The 15,018-nt window shown below is 41.1% G+C and overlaps 1 protein-coding gene across 7 annotated transcripts in view; it reads right to left on the bottom strand.

Moving 5' to 3' along the window:
• Positions 1-15,018, bottom strand: part of CDC42BPA (CDC42 binding protein kinase alpha) — a 334,018-nt gene that overhangs the window by 60,177 nt on the left and 258,823 nt on the right. For all 7 annotated transcript variants that reach the window (XM_090047507.1, XM_090047449.1, XM_090047476.1 and 4 more), the window contains exons 17-20: positions 14,785-14,909; positions 4,517-4,622; positions 3,766-3,914; positions 272-363 (exon numbers count right to left, since the gene is read on the bottom strand). In XM_090047507.1, coding sequence (XP_089903633.1) covers positions 272-363; positions 3,766-3,914; positions 4,517-4,622; positions 14,785-14,909 — 472 coding nt within the window. The remainder of the gene's footprint in view (positions 1-271; positions 364-3,765; positions 3,915-4,516; positions 4,623-14,784; positions 14,910-15,018) is intronic.

Genomic DNA, 15,018 nt, shown 5'->3' with positions numbered 1-15,018 from the left:
TACTTGTGGCATGCAAATGCAAGGGAAAATAACAGTTCAAACCAAAATTACTCTTATTGGTTCAAGTGCAAAAATAAAATTAAAAAACATTACATAACAGAGCTGCTGTGGGTACATCTTACCATGAAACAGCTGTGCTCATGCTTTAGCTACCAGACTCTTTCAGCATCATGGCTCTCACACTTATGCTGGAAGATGACACGCTAAGCTGATAAGATGTACCCACCACTGTGCAGCACATTCTCATGTATCTGGACACCACTTGCCATACCCTTTTCTGATCTAAGGTCTTCCGTTTCCTTTTTCAGTTTTTCAATTTCTGCTAGTAGCTCCAAGTTCTTCTTCTCTGACTCCTGCAGTTTACTTTAAAAAACAAACAAACATAATTACTAAGAGCCACTGGTATAGAGTCTCCCTTTCTCAACCCTCTTTGCATGTTATTTGGACTACTGTTTGGTTAAAATCAATGCCAGCCAAGTTGCATGGTCAAAAAAAGCATGAGGTCATCAAATGAAAGACTGAGTTCAGAATTCTGTTAGGACTTGTTTAGTACGGGACCTTAAAAAGGGAGTGAATAATTGCCTTTCTTTACCCTTTAGGTTGTCATGCCTCTATTTATGAGCAACTGTGTGAACCCATGCCCTGGGAATGAGAAGAAAAGATCAAGTTTATTTTAAAACTTAACAAATATTATTTAATTTGGTACTTCACTGCATTTGTGCTGCTCATAGACTGTAAGCTGAACTTTTTCTGTTGAATTTTTCATGAGTGAATCCATTAAAATATGTCGATAGTATAAATGTCCTGGCTACAACTGGCTATATCAGAGCTCTCTGATTCACACTCAGATTACTACGACTAACATTCATTTTTATAACACTTATCAAAAAAGGATCTCAAATAACTTCTTGAATACTAGTCATTGATCCCTCTTATCTTAGGGGTTTTATATTGCTCTCCATTGGCACAGTATCTGAATAGTATACACAACACCCAGGCAGGCTGGCTAGATATTAACATTTCCATTTTACAGATGGCTAGGCCAAGACTCAGAGAAATTAATTGATTAGACAATATGCACTCAATGAATCAAGGACAGAACTCAAAATCCTTGATTCTCTAATGCTAGCTATTATAATAGCATGAACTTTTTCCATGCACAGAGTGAGTTGTTTTATGTACAAGATGTTTATTCCATATCTCATCACCCGCAATGGAAGCTGTGTAAGGAAAAACTTGATACAGTGAACTGAAAATCTTTGTACCCCTAAAAATTAAATTTGCCCTGGTATGGTTGACTTCTCATCTCCATTTTTCTTACAAATCTAGCTAAGACAGAAATTCTTCCTTTTCTTCACATTTGGGATTTATGAATCAATTCCTTCCCTTTTTCCACCACTGGCATTCCATCTAAGTGCTCAGAAAGGTACATTATAGCATTGAGGAATTTAAAAGAGGCATCAGCAGATAGCTTTGTAAACTAGTCTAATCTCTTTGTTCAGAAAGAGAGAATTCAAAGGTTACCTTAAACTAAACTACAGTACCTTGCCTAGGGGTAGCACAAACACGGCAAATCTTATTTTAAAACTATTATTACCACAGTACAGTGTGTAATCAATTTTGTACTGTATATATGTTTTGTGGCAGAGCACCTTTGGTGCCCACCACTTCAAGGGCAGAAAAAGGGTGGCAGCCAGGTGCCTGATGAGGGCAGCCATTTTGCCCCAGGGATATAAACTGGGCTGCAGGTTGCCGCAGGAAGGAAGGAAGTAACATTAGGCTGAGAGGCTGCTCTGGCCAGAGTCAAGAGGTAAGGGCAGGGGCTATGGGGAGGAGGTGACCCCTTGTCCTTGGTAAGACAGAAAACTGCACCCTGCCGGGGAAGGATGGCCTGGTCGGGCTCCTAGTGGTGTGGGAGATCCCAGGAAATGCCAGGCCTGTTACCTCCCCAGTGAAGGGTGGGTCAGGGCACCTTATAACCCCAGCCCCACATCCCTAGCGTTGTTCTAGCAAGCAGGGTAGCCCAAGGCTCGTTATGGAGCCCTGAGGCAGAGCTCAGGCTGGAGAAGGGACCTGGGGTCGCACCCATGTGGTGGGATAAAGCCTAGGGATGCGAGTGAGATCCTGGGAGAGAGAGGGTGATGAGTAATGAGACCCGGTGAGAGGGGCGATGATTAGAGCATCCCTGTGAGTGTGGGTGAGTGAGGAAGCCCAGTGGAGGTATACTGGCCCGGCGAGGAGCCAGGAGCAAAATAGGCCTATAGTTGTAGAATCACTCAGCTAACACTCAGGTCAGGGTAGCAGGAGACATCCAACAGACTGTGCTGGGGCTGACCAAGGAGAAGAGAGCTAAGCCTAATGCCAGGTGAGGCCAGGAGGGATGAGTGTGGCCCCTGAAAGAGGGTAGTATGAAAGAGGCTGGGTGAGTAAAGAGAGTGAGCGGGATCCCAGTGAGAGAGGGGTAGCATGAGAGTAGCCCTCTGGGGCTATAGAGAAGCGCTACACTTGTGCGCCTAGTCTGCTCCATAGGCTGGAGAAGTAACACTAGAGTAACATCTGTGAGGCACGGGACCCATGGAGGGGAGATCGGAGCAGGTATTAAGGCCCTTGTCAGCAGGGCAAGTAATGGGTAGCCTCCCGCCTTAGTAATAACTCTCATATTTTTCCATCAAGGTGTGGCAGGTGAGAGAAGTGGGTAGTTGCCCTAGGAGCAGGGCAGCCAGCAAAAACCTGATGAGGAGGCTACCCTGTTACACGTTTTTAACACAAATTCTAACAATACTCATAGGTGCCATGTGACTGACATATACTTTAAGACATACACATTAAAGAGCCATATTCTCCCATTTTAAGGAATCAAGATGCCTATTTTTTTAAATAAAGTGAGGTTAGAGTACGTAAAAGGTACCAAACTGATAGCCCAGTATACTGGCAGCCTTCTGTTTTCCAGTGGAAAAGGTGCATCCTTAGGAAGTACATGCTTTGCTTATGACATCCCTTAATCCTGATTTGGAAGGATCACTTCTAGGCATGACAAAAGCTGCTTAGTCCTTATGTTTGTTCTGTCATTAGCTTCTCTGCTCAGATTACCAACAAGGGACACTGTCAATGCCAGTTTCAGTGGCTGATGTTGTGATGTGGGCTCTTTTGTATTGGGCTTAATGTCACCAAATTTAATTTTTCCAGGCCACCAAGAAGAATTTTTTTAGTTCCAGCTTTTGGTCTCTTCTGACCTGGGGTGGTTTGGAGTTGGTGACCCAGAACTCAAATGCTCTGTATCCCATTATTAAGTCCCTGTTTCAGCCAGTCAACCTAACCAAATGAACTGCATGATCAAAATAAAGGAGAAATCAAGGAAGGAATCTTGAACTCAACAGGCAGGTTTTGCTCCTGTACAAATCAACATGTGATAATTGGTTTTCTTTTCTAATTCAATAAAGCTGTCAGTGACAGGATGGGAATATACATCTCAAAACAGTCCAACTAAACTGTTGTTTGTTTTGAGCTAACATTGTAAAACATTTGTGGGAGAGATTGATTTATAAGAAGCGCCCCTCCTGGAGACAGAAAATCTCTAAAGAACTCCAGATTTTCACAATAACTCTTTTTACAAAATTCAAAAGGGTATGGTCTGTTTTTAGGCACTGCACATCATTCATCAGCAGATGCTGACAAATGTTCAACACTTATAACTAGATGGTCTCTCCCCATAAGGCCTCCCTTAAACTACTATAGTGAATTTCCACTTGAACTATTCCATCTTACCATTCTGTAGAAATACTGGAAGCTTTAACTTTATTCAACTCATCTTGAATGGCCTGTTTGGCTCGGATTTCTGCATCAAGAGCTGACTGCAGTTCCAACCTTGCTGACATATCTAGTTTTGCGAAGCGGCGCATCTTCCAGGGCATGTCCTATTAAAAAAAGGGGAAGAGGAGGGGGAGAAAGAGAATGCAATTAATTTTAACACTTTTTTGTTCCACAGACTATTACGTTCTTGACATGAGGGTTCATTAATCCCAAAAGGACTTTGGGGACTTTCCAAGTACATTATCTCTTTTTTTAAAGCCCAAGCAATAAAAGAAGAAAATGACCATCTCATGTTTTCAGTCTCATATGTAAAGTGACTTTAAGATTCCCTAGTCTTTATGTGCCTAGATTTCAATGACAACTATGCTAAGACTCGCACACAAGGGAATGATCCTTCAAAGCCAAAACTTTCCAGGATGTGACAGTGCAGATTTTCTTCACATCTGCACTTTTATACAAACATCCACTCAGCAAATTAACCCAAGACTTCATGGGGCCAGCCACCTAAAAAAAAATCATATTTTAAAAGGGATGCTGCTTAACTAATTGACAAACCATAAATCTGGGCATTCCTTCATTACGGATGTCCATAAACTTTTTGCAAGATTCTCATGAGATATTTCTACAGAAAAAATATTATTTAATCAATCCCCACCCCCCTCGTTTTTTAACAAAATGCTATCAATACTGTAATTTTGATCCTTACCGTTGCTCTTGCACCCAAGCTCGAGTTCTTCAAGGCTTCTAATTCTTCTGTCATTTTGGATGCTAAAGCTTGGAGATACCCTCTGGCATCTTTTTCATCACTTACCCTAAAATTAGAAAACAAATGCTTTAAAGCAAAGGAACAATGGATCTATACATGAAAGGCAACTTTGACACTCTCTGCCATTCTGCACAATTTATATAGAACAGGCTACTAAAGCAACAACAAAAAAAGAACCAAATATCAAAGGTTCAGTAAGCAAATAATACATATCTGCATCATGATCAGCATTAGTGACGGAAGTTTGGACTGTACTTTTAGAAGTCATTTAAAAATGAAAGATCCCACCTACAAAAGAACAGTTACCGTAACATCAGAGTTAAGAGTACTTTCTCAGAAGATATTATTATTATTATCCCTGTAAAATATTATTGTAATTGATTCTCCCTCTTTCTTACAATAGCTTATAAGCAGCCTATGCTAGAGGTTAGCATCTTATTCCCTGTATTTCCTTTCATAAAGCATGCCTCCTGTCTGTGACCATGTCAACAAAAGTCTTCTCTTAGAAGACATGAGACTCACTGTATAGTCCACGATGATGGGTATTCTTCATACCCTAGAATGATTCATTGCAAATGTAAACCCTTCCTTTTACAATGATTTTGCAGAAAATCATTCTTCTTGGCACATGTAGGATGTAAGAAAAATGAGCTGCCAAGATTTATCTTAATAGAACTGAATAGCTTAGGGTAATATCATCCCTTAATCTTACATGTCTGGATCTTGAAATTTTAAATTTATGCACAGCTGGTATATCAAAATTCTGTATAACCAAAGCTTATCCAAACTGCAGATTGCCAAATCCTAAAAGTGCTAGTTGCGCCATACAGTGTGTGGAATGCTGGATAGAAAAGGCCACTGTCTTTGCACACAGTGGCCCCTAAATAAACTAACTTTTAGGGCAGGAGGAAATCTTGTTTCTTTACTTAACCTCTCCTTACTGCCATTTAAATTAGGCGAGTTGGATTTAGGAAAAGACTGACTTAGAATGGTGAATTTTATTACCTGGCAACTTCAATTCAGGGACTAACTTCTCTGTCTACCTATCCCATCAAAGTTAAGCCTGTTTATTGTTTTTGAAACATTCCTTAATGGAAAACTTATGCTTTTTCTATGTATTATTTAGATCTATTGGCAGTTTTTTACAATTTATGACTGATATTTGACTGGTCAATTAACTGACCTTTATACCCTACCCTAGTTCCATGTCTGCTGTGGCCTTTTCAGAGTGCATTTACATAGTTAATAAGGCTAAATAAAGTGTTATTGGTAAGAAGCTTATGTTTAGCTCTCTAATTGGAATTTTGAGTTCCAACGTAGATCTGGAAGTAGTCATCACAAGTAAAGACAGAAAAGGTACACCCAAATCCTGGAATCTCATGGCCAAGACTGGGATCCCTATGGTATTTTCAAAAATAAAGGCACAACCCAGATGTCTGTGTGAGGCAAAGGATATGATCCAGAAATAAGGCATTGATCATTTACATACTGCATTTACTGTTAAAACTAGCATCTTAAGCTCTATACACAAAGACATATAAGGGACACAAGGAGAATGGTATATGTAATCTAGAGGAGAACAATACCAAAAACCCATGAATTTACTAGAAAAGCAAGGATTTTTCTATGTTGTTTTTCCTACCGGAGCTCACAATTTAGTTAATAATAATAAAAAATGAATACATGGGTGAAATAAAGTACAGCTAAAGTGAAGTGAAGCAAAGTAAAGTGAAATAAATAGGAGATTTACTGTTACTTTAAATGAAGCCAGGATTTTACAATAGGTATGCTGGAAGAAGTTGGGAGCTGTGTAGGAACCATGCATGAGATTTTTTAAAGGTATCTATATGTAAATACATACACTTGGAGTGGAGATTTAAGGAAGAGGGCAACTCTTTGAGCCATGAAAAAGAAAATAGTTACAAGGTATAAAAAGAGCCATTAAAAAAGAATATGCTTAGGCTATATGTAAGGTGCAAGAGGGAAGTAGGATGAAAGGAAGAGAGAAAGGAGTTGCATGAAGCTTTTAATATGAGAAGGAGAAACTTTATTTTGATGCAGAAAAGAAACAGAAATTGCCGGTAGCAGGATGCAGAAGGAGGGAGAGTTCAGGAATCATATTTGTTTGGCTTCCTTAGAAATAGTTTTTCTAGGGCACATAGCAGATCACTTCTGTCACAGGGTGAGAAGGACAAGAGATTAAAAATACAGATGTGAAGTGAATTCACTTTCATTGTTACCAATTTAACAATGAAAGAATTTCAAAGATCCATCTTGCTTGTCACCAATTATGAGTCTGCTTTTTTCATGAGTTTCTCACCACAAACAGCAAAAATCCTTTCCTTCCTTGGTTTTATAATTAGCTGCACTTTTGGGCCCAAGAGGCTGTAAAGCTGGGGTTGTTAAGACTGCTTGTTTAAAAGAAACTGCTTTTACAGAGGCTTATTTTTTTAAAATCTCATTTTCACCTAATCTCTCCTTGAGGCAAAACCATGAGTGTAACATCTGATGATCTTCCAGCCCCTTACAATTTAAGAATCTATGAAAAAGAGGATGGTAAATATGAAATCCTGACTTCACTTTTGTTGGAGTGCCTCTGTTACACCTGACAAACACTAGATGGCAACAGGCTCTAAAATTTCACCTTCATATTGATTGGACGTGCAGCCCCACTACCTCTTGCACTTGTTTTAAACCTAATAAAAACTGCCAGCGAGTCTTACTAGTACTCGTATCTTTGCTATAGTCCTTTAGCAATGGTAGAAGAAGCCTGAGGATCCTAAGGTCCTCTGAATCTACCATATGCAGCTTCTTTCTTATTCAAGAACTAAATTATTTAAACACGTATAGCAGTGTCCCTTGATGTCTCTTTGGATGGTCTATTTATACGCATCCACTCAAGAGAATTAAGAAAAACAGAGAGATGATAGGCGCTCTTGTGAGGTCAAGTTTCACTCTTTACCAGAGCCTGTAAAGAATTTTCTAACAAAACAGTTCCGACAAACCAATATAGGAAACCTGCCTGGTTGCCCACCAGCAAACATGGTGGGCTGCTGAGGAGCTCTGGCTTCCAGGAATGGAAGCACCAGAGTATCCCCTCCATGCAAACTCCCTCAGTTTCAGGGTGAACACGAGTTCCTATGGGACCAGAAGGCTTTGAGTTACACGTAGCCCGGGTGTACACAGGGTATGTACTCCCCTCTGCTTCTCTGAATTGAAGGGGGTTGTCAGCAGGCAGAGAGGTGTTGTGGGAGGGAAATGTCAACCACACAGTTTCCCCTTAGTTCCTACAGAGTCAGGCCGGGACCCCACTGCTTACCTATATACATGTTTATTAATATACAGGTAACAATATTTACGAACTCATGAGAGAAAAAGGGTACATATATACAATATTTAGATCACTAAACACCGTTATGCTCTACAATCAAAGGCCCCTGGGTCCCCTACTTCAAAGGGTAAGGATTCCTATGCAGGTAAGTAGCTGTTGGCAACACGTAAGCACAACAAAGGCAGATATACAACAGGTAACAACAGGTAAGTTCAGGCAAAACAACAAGTAGATACAGATAAACCTCAAATAGATGACAAAACCCAGGTCACATTAAAGGATAACTATATATAAATATAAGTATACTTATATAACTATTTACAAAAATACAAGACACCAGTTCTGCAACTCCCCTTTCAGGTACCCACGTGGCCAAGATCACCAGGCGTTCCCGCAGGGTGCCAAACCCTGGCACCACTCCTAAGGGAAGTAGGGGAGGGTCCCAGTACTTCCTCAGCCCCTGATGGCCACCCCCCCAGGGCTTCCTACCCCATGGGGACCCATTCCCCAGGTACTCATGAATGCGGGGAAGCAGATCGGGAGGGGCTCCTGGGACCACCCAAGGCCCTGCCTTATGCCCTCTGTAGGGGCTCGGGCCACCTCATGTGGGTTCTGAAACCCAGGCTCCACCTTTTGCCCCCTGTTGGGGCTTGGGCCACCTCGTGTGGGTCCCAAAACCCAGGCTCTGCTGCATTGTGCTGGTGCCTCCTGGGTACCTGGCCTCACGCCAGGGAAGGGTAGCAAACCCGAGTGGCCTGGCACCTCCTAGGTGCCCAGCCTCACGGGAGGGGTAGTGAACCCAAGCAGTGAGCAGCCTGGCACTACTTCCAGGATTTGGGACACCATGCACTGCTGCATGTACCAAGCCCTCAGCTACATGCCGAGGGTAGCATACTCGAGCTGCCATGTGCAGCTCTCAGAATCTGGCCGCCCCATGCACCGCTATGTGCACCAAATGTCCAGGGACCTGAACTGCCTCCCACAGCTCCCAGGACATGCCCTATGCACTGCTCTGTGCGCTGAGGGTCTGGGGACCTGAGCTGACTCCTGCAGCTCCTAGGGTCTGCCCTGTGCACTGCTCTGCACTGCTAAGGCTGTAGCTGAAGCCACTTGCTGTGCCCATCCTGCCAAGAGTCTTCCAGGGCTCTTCTGGGCTACTACTTTTGCCCACTAGGCAGCTCTCCCCAGCTTTTCTTAGCCCTGCCTGCTTTGGCCCCTGATGCATCTGCTGCGTGATGGGCATGCAGCTCCTTTTATTCACCCTGGAGGCTCCACCTCCGAAGGCTTGCCTGACCTGCAGAACACAGGCTTCAGCCAGGTCTGGGAGGCTCTTTGCTCCCCACCACCTCTGTGTAAGAGGCAGGGCTGGCCTCTTATCCCCAGCCCTTACCTGATTGGTGGATGGGCTCCACCAATCTAAATGAAGATTTTCCAAACCTGTTTGAGCCAGGCTGCATCGGTAAGTCCACCACATACATGCACTGTTGTCCTCAATCTTATCTGGAGATGTTTACCTTTAACTGAACAGACTGGAACCTGTCTCCTAGAATGGTGTTTCTCAGCCTGTGGGTTATGACCCAAAAGTGGATTGCAAGAATATATGAAAGGGTCATGAACAAACTTTAAAAATAGATTCTCCTTTAAAGGAGAAAAACATGCAAAACCGTGGCTTTTCCTTGTAGGCTGCCAGAGTTCCAGTCTGCAAGGGGCTCTCCCCATACCCCACACACCCACCCCTTGCCCCACACAGTGAGAGGCTAGGGCCAGAGGGTCAAGAGTGAGGGGTACTGGACTGGCCATCAAGGTTTACAGATTGATCCCAGTCCAAAGAAAGTTGAGAACCACTGATCTAGAAGAGAGAGGCTTCTGCTGATTTGGAATTGAAGAAACTCCTATCAGTTCTATTATCTGGATGAGAAATCAGTTCTTATCATTTAGAAAGAGTTCTAGCTGGGAAAAAATGCAACCTAAGGGTATCATAGACCACAATCCTACTGCAATGTGCATCTGATCTGGCAGTCATCCAGGTAAGGGGTGGTTGTGAACTCCTGTCTTCTTAAAAAGGACGTTTCCTCTTGCAAGTAAAAACAATTTTATTGCAACAATCTAGTTGGTCTAATAAAAGATATCACCTCTACCATGAATTCTGATTCCTTCTTCCTCTTGTCAGGCATTTTATGAACACTCTCAGTGCTATGAAGAACCTTGTATAGTTAAGTCTCAACTGAGAATCTTATGTACTTGCTCTGGGTTTAGCAAATGGCAGTGTGGAAGCAAACATCCTGTAAGTAGGGAGCTTTGAACCACTGATGAACCAATCACTTGACTGTCAGCACCAGGTCCCAGGGATCAGGCTGGAAGTAGCCCTGCAATGGCAAGATTGGAATCTGGAGAATTTTATGCCTCAACCCATATATCACACAACTTGTTATTCATGCACATTTGACATGACAGGATGCATGATTTTTGGGACGGGTCATAAATTTCCTCAGATCCTAATCACACCATTATTTTAATGTCTGCCAGGGGCCTAATTGATTTGCCAGAGTTTATAAAGAAAGTCTGAAGCTGGCCCAGGAACTGAATTCAGATAAGTTAAGGAGCTGTCCACTTGCTTTGTTCTCAAGTAGTTGTATTTTAATGTAAAACCAAGCTGTCTTTTTAAATATGAAGTTTTACCCTTTTTTCAAGGAAATATTTTGAAGGCCCAGCAGTTTCAACTGGGAAAAAATGCACAAAAAGTTTGATGTTCCTAAGTCTCTGGTCTCTTTCAAATGTTGTTTTCTGGGTCAACATACATCTTCTGAATGATGTGAACTTTGCTCATGTACAATGTAAGAGACCTCAGAGAGGATTTATATTTTAACTTCAGAAGTAGACAACAGGCCACTACTGATATTCCAGTCTACAGATGTATAGGATAAAATGTTAGCCACTAATAGTTGAGGCAAACTGATATCCTACAATTTTAAAAATCTCTGCACTCTCTATTTTTAAAAGGAAGTAAGTTCTGCACTAATTTTCCAATTATTCTTCATAATAGTACATTTAATACACAATAGAAAAACATCACATTAGATAATTAAGTATCTCAGCACTCTTGTAAGATAACTCAATGCCATTTTTGCCTTTTTTACAGAAGGATAAGCTGCAGCACAGACATAGACACAGTTAAGTGCCCTACATGGACTTCTAATGAATTAGTAGCAGAGATTTCTGGTCATCTCTTTTCTGTTACAGGTCTGAATATATTATCCCTAGCTAGCTGAAAGCCTTGTATTTAAAGCTGACTGTTATAGCATTAGATGCAATGAATTTCTTTGCATCCAGAGGAAAATTCATAGTTGACTATACAAGTCTCATGATTTGTTGCTTCTGTCAAGGATTGATGAGTAGTTTGGAAAATAATGGCTTGTCAATCCAAGAGCTCCATTACAGGTGTGGATAGTCTAGGAGGCTCTATTGTTATCATGTTAAAATTTTCAATTAGAGTTTTGTTCCAACTGTTTATTACCCTAAGAGACCATAAATACTGAAAGCTTTTTAATACAGTGGAAAAATGAAAAGGTTTTTGTAGCTGCTCCACAGTGCAGACACTAGAGAGTATGATATGTAAGCAGGGACAAGGGTTACAGTAATATGATTGCAATTATTTCCATGCTACAAATATTGAGAAAAGGAAGAATAATTTAGGATGGTTCAAGGAGGGAGGGATTATCATGGAGTAATGAGGTGAGCAAGAGAAAGAGTATTAGATTATGGCAAAGTGTCTCAAAGGAAATGATGAAATTCTGACAGCTTGTGTTATTTAAAATTAGATGTAGGGAACATCAACTATTGTAGGGAACATCAACATCCTGACTGGGGAGATGTTTGAAATTTAATAGCACCCATTTAAAGACTAATTTATTTCTTAAACTGCTTACTTTTTACTCCTTGTGGCACTCTTAAAACCATCTCATAGGGTGGCAGGGTGGACAGGGCACCCATGGTGGTAGTGGAGCATGCAGTGTTCAGTGCTGGCAGGGGCTGCTCAGCAAGTCAGACTAGGGGTAAGGCGTGGGTCATTAGACCCCTGAAGGAGGCAGCTATCCCTGTGGAAGGTGGAAGGGGGTGACAGTGGCCTTTGGTGCAGAGGCTGGTGCCAGATGAAGGCAGCAGGGGAAGGAGCCTGACATGCCCTGATCTTTCTGATATCTGTCCCCTCCCTGTCCTCATCTCTGCCTAAGGGGATAAGCATGGCCATTCCCATATATCATTCCCCACAGCCTCTCCCATCAGTTCCAGAAGCATGACAGGAGCTGGACTGAAAAAATGTAGCTATGTGCCCTACTGACCATCCACTCATGCATTTGTGGCAGAGCGTGTCACACAGCACAGGGTTGGTTGACACAGGGTCTGCTGGTGGACAAGAGCTTTAATTTTCAGCCCAGTTCCTTCTCTCACTCCTCCCAATCTCTTGGAACTGATGTAAGGGGTTATGGAGAGCACTGCCAGGATTTTGGGGTGGGTTCAGGGTGCTTGGCATGGGGAAGTGCCAGTGCTTACCTCTTCTCACAGGGTCTGGGTGCTGCATCACCCCTCAAAGGAGCTTGCGACACCTCCGTTGAGAATCACTATTCTAGAAAATCTGATAATTCTTTTCCTCCTATTTATGATTCTGTGAATCTGCCACAGCAGACTAAGGCTGTCATGTGAACTGAAACTGAACATGCTTTGGAAGAAAATTAAGGACTTACACATGTCCCAAAACATTGGCACCCTTTAGAATAAGAAAGTATTATGTCAGGCTCTCATAAAACAAATATCACTCCTACCAATGCTAAAAAGAGTGCTCTATATATGCATGCAGAGAGATACATCATTAAGTGACAATGTAATTTCAGTACGCAGTGTTGAACTGTATGTAGAAAGCAGACGGATGCCACAAGATTATCTGAGAAACACAAATGGAAGAGTACAGGCCAAAACAGCAGTCACTTGAGCAAAGGAATAGCTAAGCATTGTTGAGTGAAGGCTATTGGATATCCTTGAGCTGGGAAAAAGTAAAAGAAGATAGATTTATGTAACATTTAAACATGTAAATCTAGATAGATTTCTCCTTGTCTTCTTTTTGTTTATCCCTGAATGTCCTATGTTCCTACAAAAGTCCTTTTTATTCTTAGGAAGAATAATACAATGTAATTGAGCTCAGTGAATAAGAGGTCTGATTTTGGTTTTGAACATTATACATTTAAATAGCTCTGAGGTATGTTTTCATTAAAAATCCTTGCTGGTTACATACAGTTTTCTTTCAGTCTGACTTGGTTGACAACATTCATGACCTTTCCAGTACCATCTCAACAGCAGCAATCAAAAATATTTGCATAGAAAAAAAGCCAGCACAGAATGGAAGGAGAGAGAAAATAATTTACTATATAACTATCTGCAAAAATGTCATCCATGGCCAAGTGAAACAATATACAATCATGGCTGACTTGACTTCCTCCAGAGTTCCCATGTACTGGTTTATAAAGGCTTTAATATGTTAATTCACAACTGAGGTTTGGTTATTTCAGACATTACACTAGACATTTCAGACATTACAATAACACCCTTTAAGAAAACCCTGATTTTTGCATATAATGATTGACTTCTTTTTTCCTCCACCTTGATTTCATTTACACAAATTAAATTATTTTGAACAACTCTGAAACTACCATCTTAATTTATTCAGACTTAGGGCTGGCATAGAATCCATTACACTTAACAGCTGTTTGGGAGAACTAGAGATACAAAGGGTTTGAAAAAAACACTCATTGCTGCTGCTGTGGAAGTGATGCCTTGAGAGAATATGGACTTGCCTGCACATGGATTTGAAGTATGTATATCTATGTAACAAAATACATTGCTTGTAATAGGTCCATAGTTCCCAACATGTATTGAGTGGTAATATTAAAAAAGCTTTGTCTGAAAATGTCTAAAAGTTATGCTGATGTCACAACAGCAAACTAACCAGGTCTCCTTAAAAAGACAATGTTTATTCATTTCTGTTTTGACCAAATAAGGGCTTTGATTATTCAGACAGTATAAAACAAGATAAAAGGGAAAAAAGTTTAAGAAACAAACAAAATAAAAAAATATTAGTGTACAATACAGATACCCCACAAAAGTAACTGATCTATAAAAAATATCTGGATGCAGTTTGTTTTCATATAAATTCAACATTACAATGGGCCAAAAAAGCAAAAAATATTTTAAAATCACTAACTCTTAGTAAGACCTTTCTCATTCCATCAACAGTTGAAATTCATACTTTTCCCTTAGTGTATTAGAAATAGACAGGCTGCATTATAAACATAATGTGACAGTTTAATGAAAGCATTATTAGCAAGGTCACTTGAACAGCATTTTCCATGCGTTAGACCTAAGTGCTTGCACTCTGAGAATAGTTTCTCTCTCCATAACATTGGATATAAATTCCATTAAGTTTGTTTCACTCCAGGGAAGTTCATAATGCAGGAGAAGTGATACAATTCCTCACAGCCACTGCTTTTCCCAGACTTGCTTTTCCTTAAAACAGCAAGCAAGGCACATGATTCCTTTCAACATTTTTCCAAAGCTACAAGCCACACCTAGTGGCGCTAATTCTTTCATGGTTTAACAGTTTTATTTGAAAAGACAATTTTGCTCTTAAGAAGGAACATGATTTTCTAAACCCAGAATGTAATGAAACACCCAGGAAAAAAATGTAGTTCCAACCTAACATGTTGGAGATTTTCTCAAGGGAGCTGGGGTTTTCTGATGCAACACACAAATAAAAAATGCACTAGCAGCCCTACCCCATAACTATCCTATATCAAGGGCATCTGCCATGACATTAGAGTTGGGTACTTACCACTGGATGATCTCAGTAATCTGGGCTTCCCAATGTGCCACAGATTCCTTTTTGTCTGCCAGGTCTCTCATCTCTTCCTCCAGCTGTCGGTTGTTCATACTTAGTCTCTCAAACATGGTGGTGAGCTGAATGATAATGTCAAAAAGCCTTTTTAGTCTATCAACAGCTGTGACTTCACCCTTGTGTTGGCCTGAGCTGATCAAGGAGTTTTATTTCTCTGTGCTCTACCTTTTA

Source organism: Crocodylus siamensis, chromosome 1 (assembly GCF_052110815.1).
Source record: "Crocodylus siamensis isolate JL-2025a chromosome 1, ASM5211081v1, whole genome shotgun sequence".
Classification (NCBI taxonomy): domain Eukaryota; kingdom Metazoa; phylum Chordata; order Crocodylia; family Crocodylidae; genus Crocodylus; species Crocodylus siamensis.
This window is presented reverse-complemented; position numbering and strand designations above follow the sequence as displayed.